Source organism: Monomorium pharaonis, chromosome 10 (assembly GCF_013373865.1).
Source record: "Monomorium pharaonis isolate MP-MQ-018 chromosome 10, ASM1337386v2, whole genome shotgun sequence".
Lineage (NCBI taxonomy): Eukaryota > Metazoa > Arthropoda > Insecta > Hymenoptera > Formicidae > Monomorium > Monomorium pharaonis.
In genome coordinates, this window is record NC_050476.1 from 1381307 (window position 1) to 1396695 (window position 15389).

The 15389-nt window shown below is 45.7% G+C and overlaps 1 protein-coding gene across 6 annotated transcripts in view; it reads left to right on the plus strand.

Moving 5' to 3' along the window:
• The window catches only part of LOC105834753 (xaa-Pro dipeptidase), a 32445-nt gene that overhangs the window by 9678 nt on the left and 7378 nt on the right, over positions 1-15389 (plus strand). The window contains exons 1-4 of one of the 6 annotated variants that reach the window (XM_036293129.1): positions 5958-6096; positions 9590-10012; positions 10505-11145; positions 11675-11914. In XM_036293129.1, coding sequence (XP_036149022.1) covers positions 11029-11145; positions 11675-11914 — 357 coding nt within the window. In that variant the 5' untranslated portion in view covers positions 5958-6096; positions 9590-10012; positions 10505-11028. Of the gene's footprint in view, positions 1-1927; positions 2202-5897; positions 6097-9589; positions 10013-10504; positions 11146-11674; positions 11915-15389 lie in introns of those variants that run through there. The other 5 variants (XM_036293128.1, XM_036293130.1, XM_012677450.3 and 2 more) reach the window with 5 other exon arrangements.

The following is a 15389-nucleotide window of genomic DNA, read 5'->3' on the forward strand; positions in this document are numbered from 1 at the left end:
GGTTTTACATATAATCTGTCTATATTCTCCTCTTCTTTTTTAACTCACTGTCATAAGTGCCGTGACCCAATGTCTGCAGAGAAGATACCGAAAAACAACATGCGTACAAAGTGTTAACCAATATAAACGTGAGGAGTCTCACCGAAACAAGACGCGCCAGAAATCAACCGGATATACGAATTCCGTGCTATCGTAGCGCTAGTATTTTTAGCAGCGTGTGCGTTGATATCTCGCCCGTCGCTATCAGATCGGATTTCGCAATGTTTTACGCGAATGCTCCTTCTCCCGGATTCTAGGCAGATTAATTTTTTTTTTTTGCTGAAAATGCGCGACGCTCTAGGTATAATCCTACGTGTCGACTCTATTATTAACGCTATAATTGAACTATCTGTACGATGAAACGCCCCCAGGCTTCGATAAAAAATTAAATTGGGCGGGAAGAAATTGATATTTCTCGTATCGCGGCTTTTCAGCGATAAAAGTAAACGGCGAGTGATCAATAAACGAAATCTCCGTTTATCGCTTCTCTTTTTTTTTCCCACTCCGAAGTGGTAAAGTCTTCGGTTTTATATCAAGTCGCTTAATTGATTTCACCGCCGTCGACGACAATATTTTTTTATCACACGTTTCGCATTGGCAAATGTATCGCCTTATATAATACGCGTGTAACGCTCGCGTGACCTTCGAGCGGGGCCTACGACAGGCCTGTATCGTTAGTAAACTGAGAATAGGATCCCGCATCTCTAGAGTTCTAAAGAAAACCTTCCGCTATAAATGTACGCTACGAGACCGCGTCGCTTCTGCTCCGGCACGAGACGCATTCTCGAGCGAAGAAACGAAATCGCGTCTTGGGATCTCGCTCATCGGATTTCCGGATACAATTGATGACGGGCGGCAAGGGAAATCGTAGCGGTAGCCGGAAAACGTACACACCCGGTGAATCAGACTCTTAATGAATCATCGGCGCGAGCTTTGATTCGCCTTACGGTCCGATCCGGTCGCACGAGAACGCCGCCGTGTTGACGTGTTGCATCATCTCCTCCGAAATAACGCGAGATAACGCGCGATAAGTCGATTCGCGCTTATCGCGATATTAACGATGCACAACACGCGATGTTTTCGCGAATCACAGATGAGATGTACTTTGAGATCTCCCCTTATCGGGAATCGCGTCCTCGCTAAACGGGTTCGTATTACTTTTCCACTGCGCGCCACGTCGAGATTGCCGAACGGCGACGGATTCGATAACGATTTCTGGCTGATTATCAGATCGGCGCGGCCGCGAGTCAACAATTCGTTTAACAACAGAGACCGGCCTTGTCCATGTGTTGACACAGATTTCGGCGCGAGATAGCGAATACACGGTGCGACCCAGTTAGAAGGGAGATAGAGAAAAAAAAATAGAGATGTTCGAGGCAGCGTCGTGTATAAGATGCTCGCTTTCCAGCGATCGCGTAGAATAAATAACGTTGATTAATTAAACGAGAATATTTTCGGATTTGCGAGTTTAATTTAGTATTCAATTATAAATAATTTTCTTCGTCCACGATGAAAATACACGGAGAAACATACAAAAACAATGCTTCATTATATATTTGTATCATTACACATATACTTTTTTTACAAACAAAACAGTTTCTCTCTAACATCGAGTTACGTAAGAAGGTTCGTTATTTATTCCTTCTCGTTCAAGGCAAATCAAGCCGGCAACGACGAAGAAAGCTACGTTTTCTCCTCGTAATTCAACGTTTGTAGTCTGTCAGTGGCCCAGTAGAAATTGCCAAATGACCTGGGCTCGGACATTTTTTTTTCGGCGAGCATTGTTGTGCTGAAATCGCGTCATCAACCGCACTCGGAGAGACGGTCGCCTCGAGCGCGGTCGGCCGCTGTCGGGTGGCGTCGGTTACCACGTGTTCGCGGCGACCACGTGACCACGTGACCGCGCGCCGAGCTGTCAGATGTGCGGCGTCGTGTACGTTGTCGCGCGCCGATAACAAAGCCGATACGCGCGATCCGCGTCCGGTATAAAGAAACACGAAACACGGCACCGCGGCGCAGTGACCACCTGGACCGCTCCTGTCGATTCTGACGGCTCCGTGCTCCCGAGATCACCGGGACCTTGCCGACGCACGCATTCCGGCGGACAGCGACAGACACTCGTGAGCGACCAACATGGCGGCGGAGTGTAGCCGCGCGGACTCGTACGTACATACATCACGATTTGTGTATGTTTTTGCCTGTGTCATTGCCCCTCGCGGAAGTGGGTTTCATTTCGCGCGCGAGCGTTTTCAGCTTGAAGCCGACGAAGCGTCCGAGAACGATCTCGTCCACTTCCAAGTGGTCAGAGAGCGATCTCTCTCTCTCTCTCTCTCTCTCTCTCTCTCTCTCTCTCTCTCTCTTTCATGCTTACGACACAAAGGACTCTCCTTTCGAAATCACGTCAGCGAGTGTTTAGCGGGATTTCCCAACACGGGCGGGTTGGTCGACCGACGCGGAATGCTCGCACGAATAGGTCTCGAAGTGAATCGCGAGCGGCTCGTTCGCTTTCCCTTCCACGACCTGGCCTGGATTTTGAGGTTATGCGTGCGCCTGACCATGTCCGCGCTCCGTTAGAATCGCGTTGACCCTTGGACTGTCTGATAACAGTACTCGAGCGAGATGTAACGACGGGCTGGGGACTTGTTACTTACAACAAGAATTGCCTCGCGGCAGCAACAACAACGTCGCGTGTAGTAGGTCAAAATAATTGATGGTCTCGGCTCACGTTGATCGATTCACCCTCGCGGCAGCGGTAAACCGGCAAGCAGCCCTCAATTATCTTTGTCTATTATACGTTTTCTGTTTTCATAAGAAAAATGAGAGATTTTACGCTGCACGTAGCACTGACCGCATTGCAACTTGTTGACGTACGTGACGTGTCTTCGTTCCGTAGCCGAGCTCTCCTCCCGTAGAAAACGCGATCGCGCTTATTACAAAGAAGGTTTCTAGGTTGCCCGACTTGCATGCGGGATTTAATGACGCGTTGTTTACGTTTCGCATTGTTCGTAATTATGCTAAGCACGTGGTGGCTCGTTCCGCGCGAGCAACGAGGGAAGCGGCGCGGCCTCTCTTAAAAATATACACACGGCTCTCTTTCTGCATTCTTTACATAACGGTTTCCGCGAAATCAGCTTGTTTAACTTTTTTACAGATTGTATTTATAGATCGGTCGGCCATCGATCCGAGCGGCGCGAGACCCTCGCTTCCGAAACCGAGTCCCAATTTCACGATCGGGACAAATTGTTGTCGAATCGCCGGGAAACCTCTCGTCGCGCACATCGTCTCTTTACATAGATTTCTTTGCTCCCTCTCTATTATTGAATATCCCAAATATCCGCCCAAATTTCGGAGCAAAGAGTCTAGAGATTCTCTGCTCCAGTCTGTTTCCCGATGATGTAACTGGAGTGGAACGAGGTTCAAGGTACTATATGTCTTGTTCTTTTTGCAGCCGTGGTCTTATGATGTTATGTACGTCGTATCGCACTTACAAAGTAAACAAAACGACGGGCCGTTATCAGGCGTTATTTGCAGGCCCCTAAATTTCGAGTCGCTAGCACCGTGTATATATATATATATATTTTTTTTAGTGCCGCCGTTTTACGTAATGTAAGTTAGCTGGTGCGTTCTTCTGTCCTTTTTGTCGATAAACAATGCTGTTATTTGCCCGTCTGCGCGATACGTGATAAGAGCAACGATTATAACGCAGCTAAAAAATTACGAGATTGCTGCAGCGTCGAGACAAAACGACGTAGAGCAACAAATCGGCATCGTCAAGGAAAACGACGTAATCTTTTTGCTCGCCGTGATTAGATAACCGTGTCGATTTTTTCTGTTTAGTTGGAAAGATGACGTAACGTCTCGTGTGTAGCACGATACATCGTTACATTTCGGGACACGATAATTCGTGGAACCGGCCTGTCATCGTTCGTTGATTATTCAGCTGTGTAATTCCGCTTGTACCGGTTTATTTTGCATTTTTTTAAATTTGTATCAATCGCGTCTATTGCGATGCGAATTTTTAGCAACTCATTGGACGGAACAGAATTATTAAGGAGTCTGATTGAAAAATCAAAATGCTTTAATCGGTTAAAAAAATCTCTAGCATATTATTTAAAACGGACAAACTATTATTATATTAAGATTTCAAATCGATTGTGCGTAAATAATTGAAATGTAAAATAGTAATAGGAATATCTATTTAAAGATTGTATGTATAAAAAAAGATGATCTAAAAGATAATTTAAAAGAAGACTGAAGATTGAGTATATTCTTAGGCTGGTATTCATAGTTAAATCTTATTTCAAGATCGTCTCAAGCAATATCTTAAGATGTTAATACGGCTTTGTGATTGGCTGATGGCATCTTAAGACAGTACTTAAGATGATCTTAAATATAAGACTCGACTATGAATACCGGCCTTTAGTATGAGAAACGAATTTTTTTGCGTGTATCATTCGCGTCAGAGAGGAAAATCTATGTCATAACATTGAATTGAAAAAGCATGTGTCGTTGCGTACACGTGCACGATTTTTCCTCCTTCTCCCCCTCCCCCTCTCTTTCTCGCTCTTTAGTTGTCACTGCCAAGTTAAATATAATTTTCGAGTAGACATTAAAAGTGACTGCGCGATCCTGCGCGCGGCTAAATTAGTATACGCGCACGGAATTTAGGAAAGCTCAAACGCGGGCAACGGGACAGCCACGGGGTTGCAGAGAGGGTTAAGTATAGCGTGCGGTGTACACATTATCGCGCGTGTATCTCGTTAGCGCGCTCCGAGTTTCCTGTGCTCTACCGTCACGCATTTCGTCTCGGGAGAATATATAGTAGAACGAGAATTGTGTCAGTCAAGAGACGCGGAGTCGTCCAATGACACGGCTTAAAATACAAACCGAATACGTATACGCGAGGCCGTACGAAACCACTTCTCTCTCGCTTCTACGTGGAGAATAGACGTCGCGTCTCGAGTGTTCTATTTATGCTCGCGCTGTGTAATTACTAGCCGCCGAATATCGAGCACGTCGTCTTACAACGCGCGCGATCTTATTACAGGCGTCACGAGGAACCTCCATTCTTTCGTCACTCGAGCCTCGAAACGCGATCCTCATTCCTTTAATATACATTTCTCTTCGAATAGTTATTCTAAAGCGATACAAATTGTTAAAATTCTAAAATTCTAGTAGCCGATAGATAGACATTTCAGCTGTTGTATTATTTTTGAACGCGCGAATATGATAATTAAAAGTAGTGTGATCACCAGCCGTTTTCTTTTACGCGCCCCATCACCTTTTCGTGCAACACGTCGTCTTTGTTCGAGGTTCATTCATATCAAAGCCATGACAAATCCGCGCCAGGATGATCTCGAGAGACGCACGACGTCGGGATTAATTCATTTGTATGTAAAGCTTTGTACTTTGTGCGTCAGAGTTATGTTGTACTATGAAATTCTGTTTGCTTTGAAATTTGTTTATCTAGGATTTTTTTGCGCATACGATTACGCTTTATCATTTCCATGATGTAACTCTCTTATGAGTCACCTAAATATTAGTGTTCTAAGGCCGCGCTGTGCAAAAGTAGAGGCACCGATGAGTTAAACGGGCGGAGCAATGAGCGTGCGGCTACTTTCTTTTTAGAAAGTTTTAGCGATATTATCGTAAGCAAAGTAATTATTTGCGAATACACGGCGTAACGTCAGGCGTGTTATTTAGTGCTTTTGCTTTATTCATGATTTTTTAATAACGACTCGGAATTCAGGGTATAGCGTTAAAGGATTTCAATAGGAAATTGGAACATTTTTATTTCTTATTAACGTAATTGATTAGACGTTTTCTTTTTTTCTTCCATAACGAAGTCGTAATTTCAGGTGCGTCCGAGGACCTCACTTCTGGCGGTCCGGTGAGACCTTGAAAGTGCCCATGTCCCTTTTTCGCAATAATCGCGAGCGACTCGTCTCACGTCTCCGAGCGAACAGTGAAATTACCATCCCGGGCACTTTCGTCGTTCTTCAAGGTGGCGTGGACGTTCCCTTCAACGACACGGACATAAGTTTACCCTTCAGACAGGTGCGTACTTACGTGATATTGTATCACGTTTTTTGTTACAGGGAGAATGTGCTTTGTTTTATTTTGTTAAAAAAAAAGCTGCAATTTCGGACCTTTAATTTTTTTAAATGCAGATTTAGATGCAATCAATCTTTTTCATTAAAAGTTACTTGTAGGAGAACAATTTAACATTAGATTTTATATTTGTCGACAATTATTAGACATAAGACTCGTGTGAAATGCGATGAAAGAAGAAGAGATTGTTTTTTTCCCGGCGTGATCTCTCGGAAACGTCGAGCGTAAAAAAGCAAAGTCCGCGATCACGGCTGACGAGGAAATTCCGAAGATTCAACCGCAATTACGCGGTCTGATTTTTATCGGCTATTTGTCGCACGTCCCCGCCGAACGAACGACCGTGAGGACAACTGAACGTTGTCATTGCTGCGATGTATTCGACAACAGTGGCCATCGGCGTGAGAAAGTTTTAAAGTTAATTAAATTTATTTCGACCTGATAGATTGCAAAGGCGCGCGAATACAATCGCGAATTGAATTCGCCTCGTATTGTTTATCGCCATATGGTTGCGACTGGCACGAAGGCATGTTGGTAAATTACTCATCGATAAGATTGGCGTGATGAGTGTACACGCTTGCGAAAGATGATGTTTGCAGTTAATTAATATGTTAAAGCTGCGCGAAAATACATTATCATTCGTATAATCGTATTAAAGAGAAAGATTATACTTTGTATTACTAGAGCATGCTTGTGTTTTATATTAAAACATAATACGGAGCGGTACGATAATAAAAGCAATTAAAGAAGCGTTTTCCTTGCCTCGCACACTCCTAACTCGTTTGTAATTCATGGTAGTATTTTTTCTTTACATTTCTCACTCGCACACATTAGCCTGACTGGTATTAGATAATTTTACGAGATGCGGAGACCAAATATTAATATCTGGCGAGTTTTATCGCGTGATATCGCTCTTACAAAATAAACGTATTCGACTTTGCTCTCTAACGTGATATTTTTTTTACTTATTATCTATACTTTGTTATTGTTTACAATGCGGTTACCTGCCCGCTCTCCTCCGCTGTGAACTCTCACATTTTCTGAGATTAATTTAATTTCCGTCGCGACAATACCGTGACGATAATAACGCGGCGGATCAGAATGACGTGGAAATATCTGCCGGGGGGGAGGCTCTGTTGGGAAGTTTATGAACTCTCTCGCTGCACATGAATAACCGACCGTTTCCACCGGTTACTATTCCGGTGGATGGAGTTCCGCTGAATTTACATCGCCGAAAACACGTTCCCGTCAAAGCGTGAGTCGCCGAAAATCGACGATCCGGTTGAGACACGTTGCTGGCGGGCAGACGGGCGGACGGACGCTTTGGCAGATTGCCTTTAAAACCCGCTTTACTAGAACCAAGGTACCGTTCGGACACGGCACTCTCTACAAAAACACCGCCGGGATCCGTTCATCCGTCCGTGCTCTCCAAAGTCGCTCGTACGCGCCGCTTTGTTTAGCGGCTGACCGTGAATTTTTCCACGAGCCGCCAAGTAAAATTTTATTCCAACCACTTTCCGGCTACTAAAAACTTATTTGCTTACATCAAACGTGTACACACGTGTGCCTCTTCTGTAGTAGTTAATCTATGTATATCTATTATTTTCTTAATGTTTTATTCATTATTTATTTTTCTTTTCCCCTCTCTTTCAACTCGTACTTTCTATTAATTTCACGGGGGAATTTAAGCGCGAAAAAATTTTTGCCGAGCATATGTCAGATGTAGGTATGTTAAAATCTATTTTGACTGTGTTCCCATGTGAAATGTATGTACGGTGGAACTCGAGCCGATTGTATTCGACGCTTGGCCAGCGATCTTTGTGTGCGCACAGCTTATACATTGTGGTGCAAACCGCTTACATCGCTCAGAATTTGTTCGTTGAGATTACGTTCCATTGTTACTCTCGGTTAACATGTAAAAATAACGTTTCCAGTTTCTTTTCGTCACTTCGCGTGTGTAACGTTTGCTCTTTAATTCCGCAGACCGCTAACATGCAATTCGTGAACGGTGCGTTCGGTTATATTCAGTCGGGTTATATGCAACCACGTTTCAGTTTTAATCTGGACATGTACATTATTGCATTCAATGTTTATCATGAATTGATAATCATAGGCAGCATTCAGCGGTGCTCGACGTTGAACGTGGCCACGCAATTCGCGCGACCCAAATTGCTCCTCGCCTACGAGATCTCGGTTTACTTTACGGTAAATCCGTACGGTAAATTTTCGTACGGCACGGAGGAGAAATAGAAATTGTAAACGTAAGTCAGATCAGATCGGTATCTTCCGCGGTTTTTAAGGCTGCTCTGGCGCTCGTAAAAACGGCGAGTCGAGCTGTTAAGCGAGGCAAATTCTCAAATGAAGAAGAGCGCGACCGAAGGATTTGCTTCCTGTTTCGGTTACGTTTCCTTTTCTTTTCTTTCTTTAATTTTTTTCGCGCTTATGATCTTTGCAGCGCGAACGTTATCTCGAGATGTTCCAGAGACCAGCTCGAATTTGTGCTACGCTTGCGTCATTGTTGATCCTACCGGGCGACGCGACGGTTTGCGTTCGAGTTTATGAGCTTGGAGAGAAGTGTACCTCCATCCGCTCGCTCTCAAGTATCAGTAGCTTCAACACAGAGGATATGTGCTATACAATTTTATTTCGAGAAGAGAGGAATATTCGAAACGGCGGAGATTAAAAATAGAGCAAAATAGGGCAAAACAGGTTTTGCGAAATCTTTTTGTGTAAAAAAAAAAGTCGATGGGAGAATCGGTTGCTGAATCCGCGACTGGTACGTCCGGTGCTTCTGCGGAGCATGCATCCCGTATGCATGCAATCAAGATGGTGTTCCAGTTTCTAATTTGGCGAATAGCGGGCCGCTCGTTCCTTTTGTGAGCCCTGCGCGCTCACCCGACAGTTAAAACGACGTGCTCGTGCTGAATTCGATATCGCGGTATTGTAGCGCGATGTTGCGATCAATACGGGGACCCTCTCGTCGCCGGATTCTTTCTTAATGTAGCTGTGCATTAATCCGCTGCCACCGTCGTCGTATTCTCGATACGCGTTCCTGGCTATCCGCCCGGTACATGCACCACTCTCTCTTAGCGATAATAATGATAATATATCTTAAATAGTTTTGCGTATCAGAAAAAAAAACTGTAATTTTCAAAGATCCCTTGGTGAGGGAAAGAGAAATTATTTTGATTGTTGGGTTGTACACTTCATCGCGCCACAAGATATTCGAGAGAGATCCGCGAACAAAGTCTACCAAAATCGTTCGTTAACGCCCTGTATGAAACAGCTGCGGTAAGGCAATAGATATTATCCCTGCTTGCACACACGAGATACACGCGGTATCGTGTGTTGTCTGTATATATATTTATATCTATATATCTATATATATACACATACACATCTATATATCTATCTATATATATATATATACACACATACACAGAACTTCTTTAAGATAATACCTGCTGGCTTCGCCGAGAGCGCGTTGACCTGATGGCTGATCGTTCTCTCAAGATGCTCTCTCACTCTCCGTTTCCTCTCTTTCTCTCTCGTTTTCCGTTCTCGTCCCTCTCTCAGCGTCGGACGGAAATGAGAGCCCGAGAGTGACCGGGCGACGGAGAGAGTAAGATGGACCAGCTCTTGAACCCAAACACAACAAGGCGCAACGCGTTACGACTCGTATGGACTTGCTCGGCTCATTTCTCATCGCTTCACCCTTGGAATTCCGATCTGCCGGATTTTTCGGAACTCACGGCGACGACGATCAAGACGACGGCGGCGGCGGCAGCGGCAACGGCAACGGTGGCCTGCGGTGATGCTGCCTGCCTCCGCCAATGTCGCTAAAGATGCGATATTGTAGCATCAGGTATATATAGTAGATCCGTTCTCTTCCCGACTGCACCTGCCGCATTTTTTTTCTCTCTTTCTCTTCCCTTCTCCACGTGCGATCGTACTTTTTTTTCTTCGTTTTAACCCTGAATTATTCTGCTTGTTCAACAGTCCACTACTTTCGATAATTAATGAGTGAGATTTCATTGAGAGAAAACTTTTACTTGTAAAGTAAGCATACCATTGAGGTTAAAATGCAGGAATGTTATTTCTATTAATGAAAATTAATCGGAAATTGGAACTTGGGCTGGCTAGCTAGTAACGTGAGAAAGAAGAGATGAATCGAAATGAAAACGAGACGCGTCGTTTTTTGATTATTCATTCTTTGAGATAGACAATGTTGTCTGTTTCTCACAGTAAACCTTTCTCTCGCTTCTTAAAATGCCTATTTCTTTTGTCAAGTCCACGAGTAAAAAATTTTTCGACCTGAATGTTCCTGAATAGAAAGTTTGAACGTTTAATTATACAGAAAAAGCGGAAGGATCTTTCGGAGGAAGAGGACGCCTTCGGGCGATGCGATCTCTCGGCGGTTCGACTGATAAAAACTGCACCGAACGATGGAAACCAGGAACGGCATTTCCGCTTCGGCCATCACGGGCGAAGGGGAAGCGCGCGCGGACACACTCGCGTGATCCTGTTTCCTGTACAAGCTTTTTCGTAGGAGGAGGCCTACCGAGGGAATTGAAGAAGAGCGCCCGGCCGGGCGTGAGATCGCCGCGGAGAATCCGCTGTAGTATTTTTATCGCGTTCAAGACCAAAGAAAGAATTAAGGGGGGAAGAAAGGAACACAAAAGAGTCGGCTATTGAAAGCAGAGAGAAATTCCGTTGGCCGTAATCGGCGATCCGTATCCTTCGTCCGTGAAGGAGTGACCGACGCGCGGCGCGCCGTAGGACTTGGCTTCGATTGCGAAACGTGTTGTACATTAGAAGAGCCGAGAAAAGTCGTCTCCTTGACGACCGGCGGCCTGGAGCTTTTACCTGGGCATCGGCACGATGACGTGGCCCACCGGTAACGATATCTTCTCGAACACGGCACGCGGTGCGGCTCGGCGAACGCCGCTCGGCCGCGCTAGCCGAGGCGCACCAGCAGCAGCAGCATCGATTTCTCACGTAATATCGCGTGATGACCTATTTGCACGAGGAAGTCGGGGGGGAGGAATAAATGCCGCGACATTCGATTTCGAGAACGGGAACGTCTGGAAATAGTCGTAAATATCGCGCCGGAGACGCCGCCGTTCTTCACCTCGATTACGCAAGCGGTTATCGATTTTGCAATAGAGGAGTAACGAACGTTCGGCGCACGTGTACGTCTCTTGCAGTTTTTTTTAAATTGTTATTCTTATTTTATTCGCGGCGCTTTGTAGATATTTTTCGTATCGACGCAACCGCTTCGATAACGCGCGTAACAAAAGTATTTGTACATTGGAATCGTAATATGTAGTGCCGTACGCGCGCACTATTTCTAGAGTTTAGTTATTTAAAGGGACGTTATTGCGGCGCGCTATTATTACGCGACGTTCTTCTTCCAAAGTTCATATATTATTCAGCGATCGCTATTGCGACTTCCGTACCCTTTCGCCTTTCGCCTTTCGCCTTTCGCCGCTCGCCGCTGTACAACTTTATTTGTTCTCTTTATCAGGAGTCGTTCTTTCAATGGTGCTTCGGCGTGGAGGAGCCAGACTGCTACGGGGCTCTCGACCTCGCTACCGGCGCCTCGATCCTCTTCGTGCCGAGGTTACCGCCCGAGTACGCGATTTGGCAGGGCAAGCTCTACACCCTGGACGACTTCAAGAAGCGATACGGCGTGGACGAGACCCATTACGCCGACGAGATTGCGAGCGTGCTGAAGGAAAAGCGAGCGCGGCTCTTGCTCCTGCTGGTAAGTCGGCATCGCGCCTGGGAACAGATGGACGCTCGCCGCTTTGCTTTCTTGTACGCCTTCTCCTCAGGTAAGGGGAAAGAGTACTCAGTCCGAGGATAGTGCTCGCACCTAAGGACTCTGCCACGATTTTACAATGCGCGTTCTTTCCTCCGGCTCCGAAAATTCAAATTATTCGTTTCCCGCATTCGTCACCGACAGCGTTAACACGGCTGTTAATAGATAAAGGGAAAACGGATTGTTACAGCGGGATATTCGACAAGATCCCCAAGTTGAGCACCCTCCTCCGCGTGTTCATGTGTGCGTGTCCCGCAATAAGGCGATTCCGCCACGGCATGCCTCGTGACGTTTACCTTCGCCTCCTTCGCGACTGTCTGCGTCTACAATGTGTCGAGAAAGTTGCGTCGGTCGGTCGGTCTGGTTTTGCGAGACTCCGCCTGTGTATTAATGCGAGAACTCCCGGAACGTTCTCTCCTTCGCCCGGCAACATTTGATGAATGCGAGTCGCACCGCATATGAAATTTTTGTCGCATTGTCACCTCCAATTAGAGGCTCATACGTCGCTCTCGCCGTGAGAGACACGGGCATTTGTCACGACGTACTCGGCGAATGTGTTTGCCGAGTCGGGGGCATCGCGCCGTGGGATGACTTACCAGTCCTGTTCCCTGCGCGCTGCACGGATGGAAGTTGCAAAAATCCCGACGTATAATACCTCCCCGTGCGAAACACCGCATGTATGCGCGCGCGCGCGCGCGTTTAAATGCCGCCCTGTTGCTACGCGGGTTAGAATTGCGGTGGATTTAGCAGAATCCCAGAGTACATTCCTTACGCTCCTTGGCTCTACGCGCGACGTGCTCGTCTGCCAAATAGCCCGTGCATCCGAATACGCCGCACTTATTATTTCCTTTTTTTTCCCTTGCCGCTCCTCCGGGAGAAGAAAAACAGAGAGCGGGGAAAGACGGACGATTCGTTTGGAGTCTCGTATTTATTTTCCTGTTTCCTACCGCTTGTTTTTGTACGTCGGGAATCTGGACTTAAAGACTCGGTTTATTCTCGGTCCACTTGATATAGTTTAGAAAAGCGCGATAGAAAATATAAATAGCGCGGCGTACAGTGCCGAAGAAACGCGCGGTTTATAAAAGAAGAAGGAACAATATAGCGCGCGCGCGCGTATAACACTTTTACCCTGAAGCTTGATGACAAGCTGAGCGCGCGATGAGACCGTAATAACATGGAATATTTTGCTCCATTCGCGGCCTCGTGCCTACAACCTGGTGACGGCAGATGCAATTCCGATTCTCCCGACGACGATTTACATAGCTTGTGACATAGATATCGTTCGACTCGTTGGAACGCGTCGTTGAAGAACGTCGTTGAAAAACGGCCGATAAATTTTTCACAACCGGTTGCCGTCTAACGAGCGACGATTTGTCCCTAGCCGCGGCGCATCAATGACAATGTAAGTGGGTGACCGCGGGGTATATTACGAACGACCCGAACCGTGCAAGTACGTTACGTGAAACGCTTATCTGATAGCGCCACGCCACAAATAGATTTCGCGTCACGAAAAGTCCAAAGATACGCCTGGCTGGCCTCGATTGTAATCGGCAATGCGGAGAATACTCCATTTTCAGCAAACTTTTTGATGGTATTCTCGATACACAGGATACATCCGATAATTGATATCGTTAATAGAGAGTCGTTCGTAAAAAAAACGCTGTTTTTACTTCAGACAATAATTTTCTAAGATCACAAGAGAGATAGGGAGATTATTATAAAGTTTGCGTATCTAATTTAGCCGCAGTCGCACACGTATTGACGTCTCCCGTGAGCCGATATCTATCTTTCATATCTTCATCTCTAGGAGTTATTTCAACAGGAGTGAGAGAGAGAGAGAGAGAGAGAGAGAGAGAGAGAGAGAGAGAGAGAGAGAGAGAGAGAGAGAGAATATTCCACAAGGAGATATTCGGTTCGGATAATGGAACGTTCGAATAGTAGGACGTTCAAATAGAGCAGATTATTCTGACAATGGAGGTTTCGAACAAAGAGGTTCTATTTGTGCTCGTATCCAAAAAGCTTGCGACATATATGCTTATGTTTCTTATATGTATAGCTACGTACATATTTAAGATTTAGAAAGTATACCTGTATTTTTTACATTATATTATATTTGTGTATTATATTACCTTATTTTTATATTATTTATAATATTAAGATATAGCAAGTATATTTTTTAGATACATTTTCAGATTCCTTAAATTAAAAATTCTTTTTTTTTTTTATAAATACCCTTTTTTGTTTAGAATATTTTTAGAAACTATCTTACAAGTTGTATCAGTAATCTCTCGCGATAAAAGATATTGCAGTATAATAGTTTATGATGACTGTACGATTACTATCGATGAAAAAACATCGATTATCTCGGGAAATATGAAATTTAGAGACATGCGATTTATTATATACCGAGCGCATTACGTCTTTATGACAATTTCGCGATTTCCGTCATCGTGATGATGCAAGCGACCTGCGCGTCGCGGTAGCAAAGATATTCGGCAAATTCGCGGAACTAGCTTTAGTTAATATACTGGTTACGCGGGGAATACGCAATTTAAGTCAATTTGGAGCAATTCCGAGCATTTTGCGATTCCCCCGCGGTGCGGCATTAAGCGCGGTTCCAGAGACGCGCTCGCGTGGTTTACGTGAAACCAGGAAACTCGCGGCAGAGAACGACGGTGTTTTCCAGGAATCATAACATCTGATTATCGGCCGACTTGCTCATTGAGCCGTGTTCTTGTACATATTATGCACGTTACTCTCGTCGTACAAATTGACATAGAGCCGTGTCAGTGTTTGTCTAGCGCGCTCGGCCGGGATCGATCGAAAACACAAGCGCTCCGGCTCCTCCTCCTCCTCGCGCGGAGAGATGTCATTAATGCACCACAATAGCCGCAAGACAGGTCATTTAAACTGCCGTCCATATTTCGCCGTGGCACATCGAAAATCGATCCGGTTTCCCTCCGCCAAGCCGCGCGAATAGTTTCAGCGAATTCGAAACGCACGCGAACGGGCGTTGTTTACGTCAGCACCATCGGCATCGAGAGAGGAGGCGAAATGTCTAATATCGAGAGGTGCCTCGGTTCCATCGAGGCTGTCTTCGGCGCGCGAGGACTCGGGATGACTTTTGTTATTCCTGCTATTTACCCGGACTGGTCTGTGTGTGTGTTTTTAGCACATGGACGCTGAATAGTTTTCTAAGCAGTGCCACGTAGAGGCTTGCTCCGCGTGGCCTTGAATCCTCTCCCCATTTTCAGTTCCGCTCAATAAATCGAATTGCCGCGAAATACCGCCGGGAAAAATCAATATTTAATGATTTCGCTGGTGAGTGTTGTCTCGCTGGAGCGACGCGCGGCGACGACGCGGGGGCATGAATAAGAGATAGAACAACACACGCACGGCGCGGCGCGGCGCGGCGTTT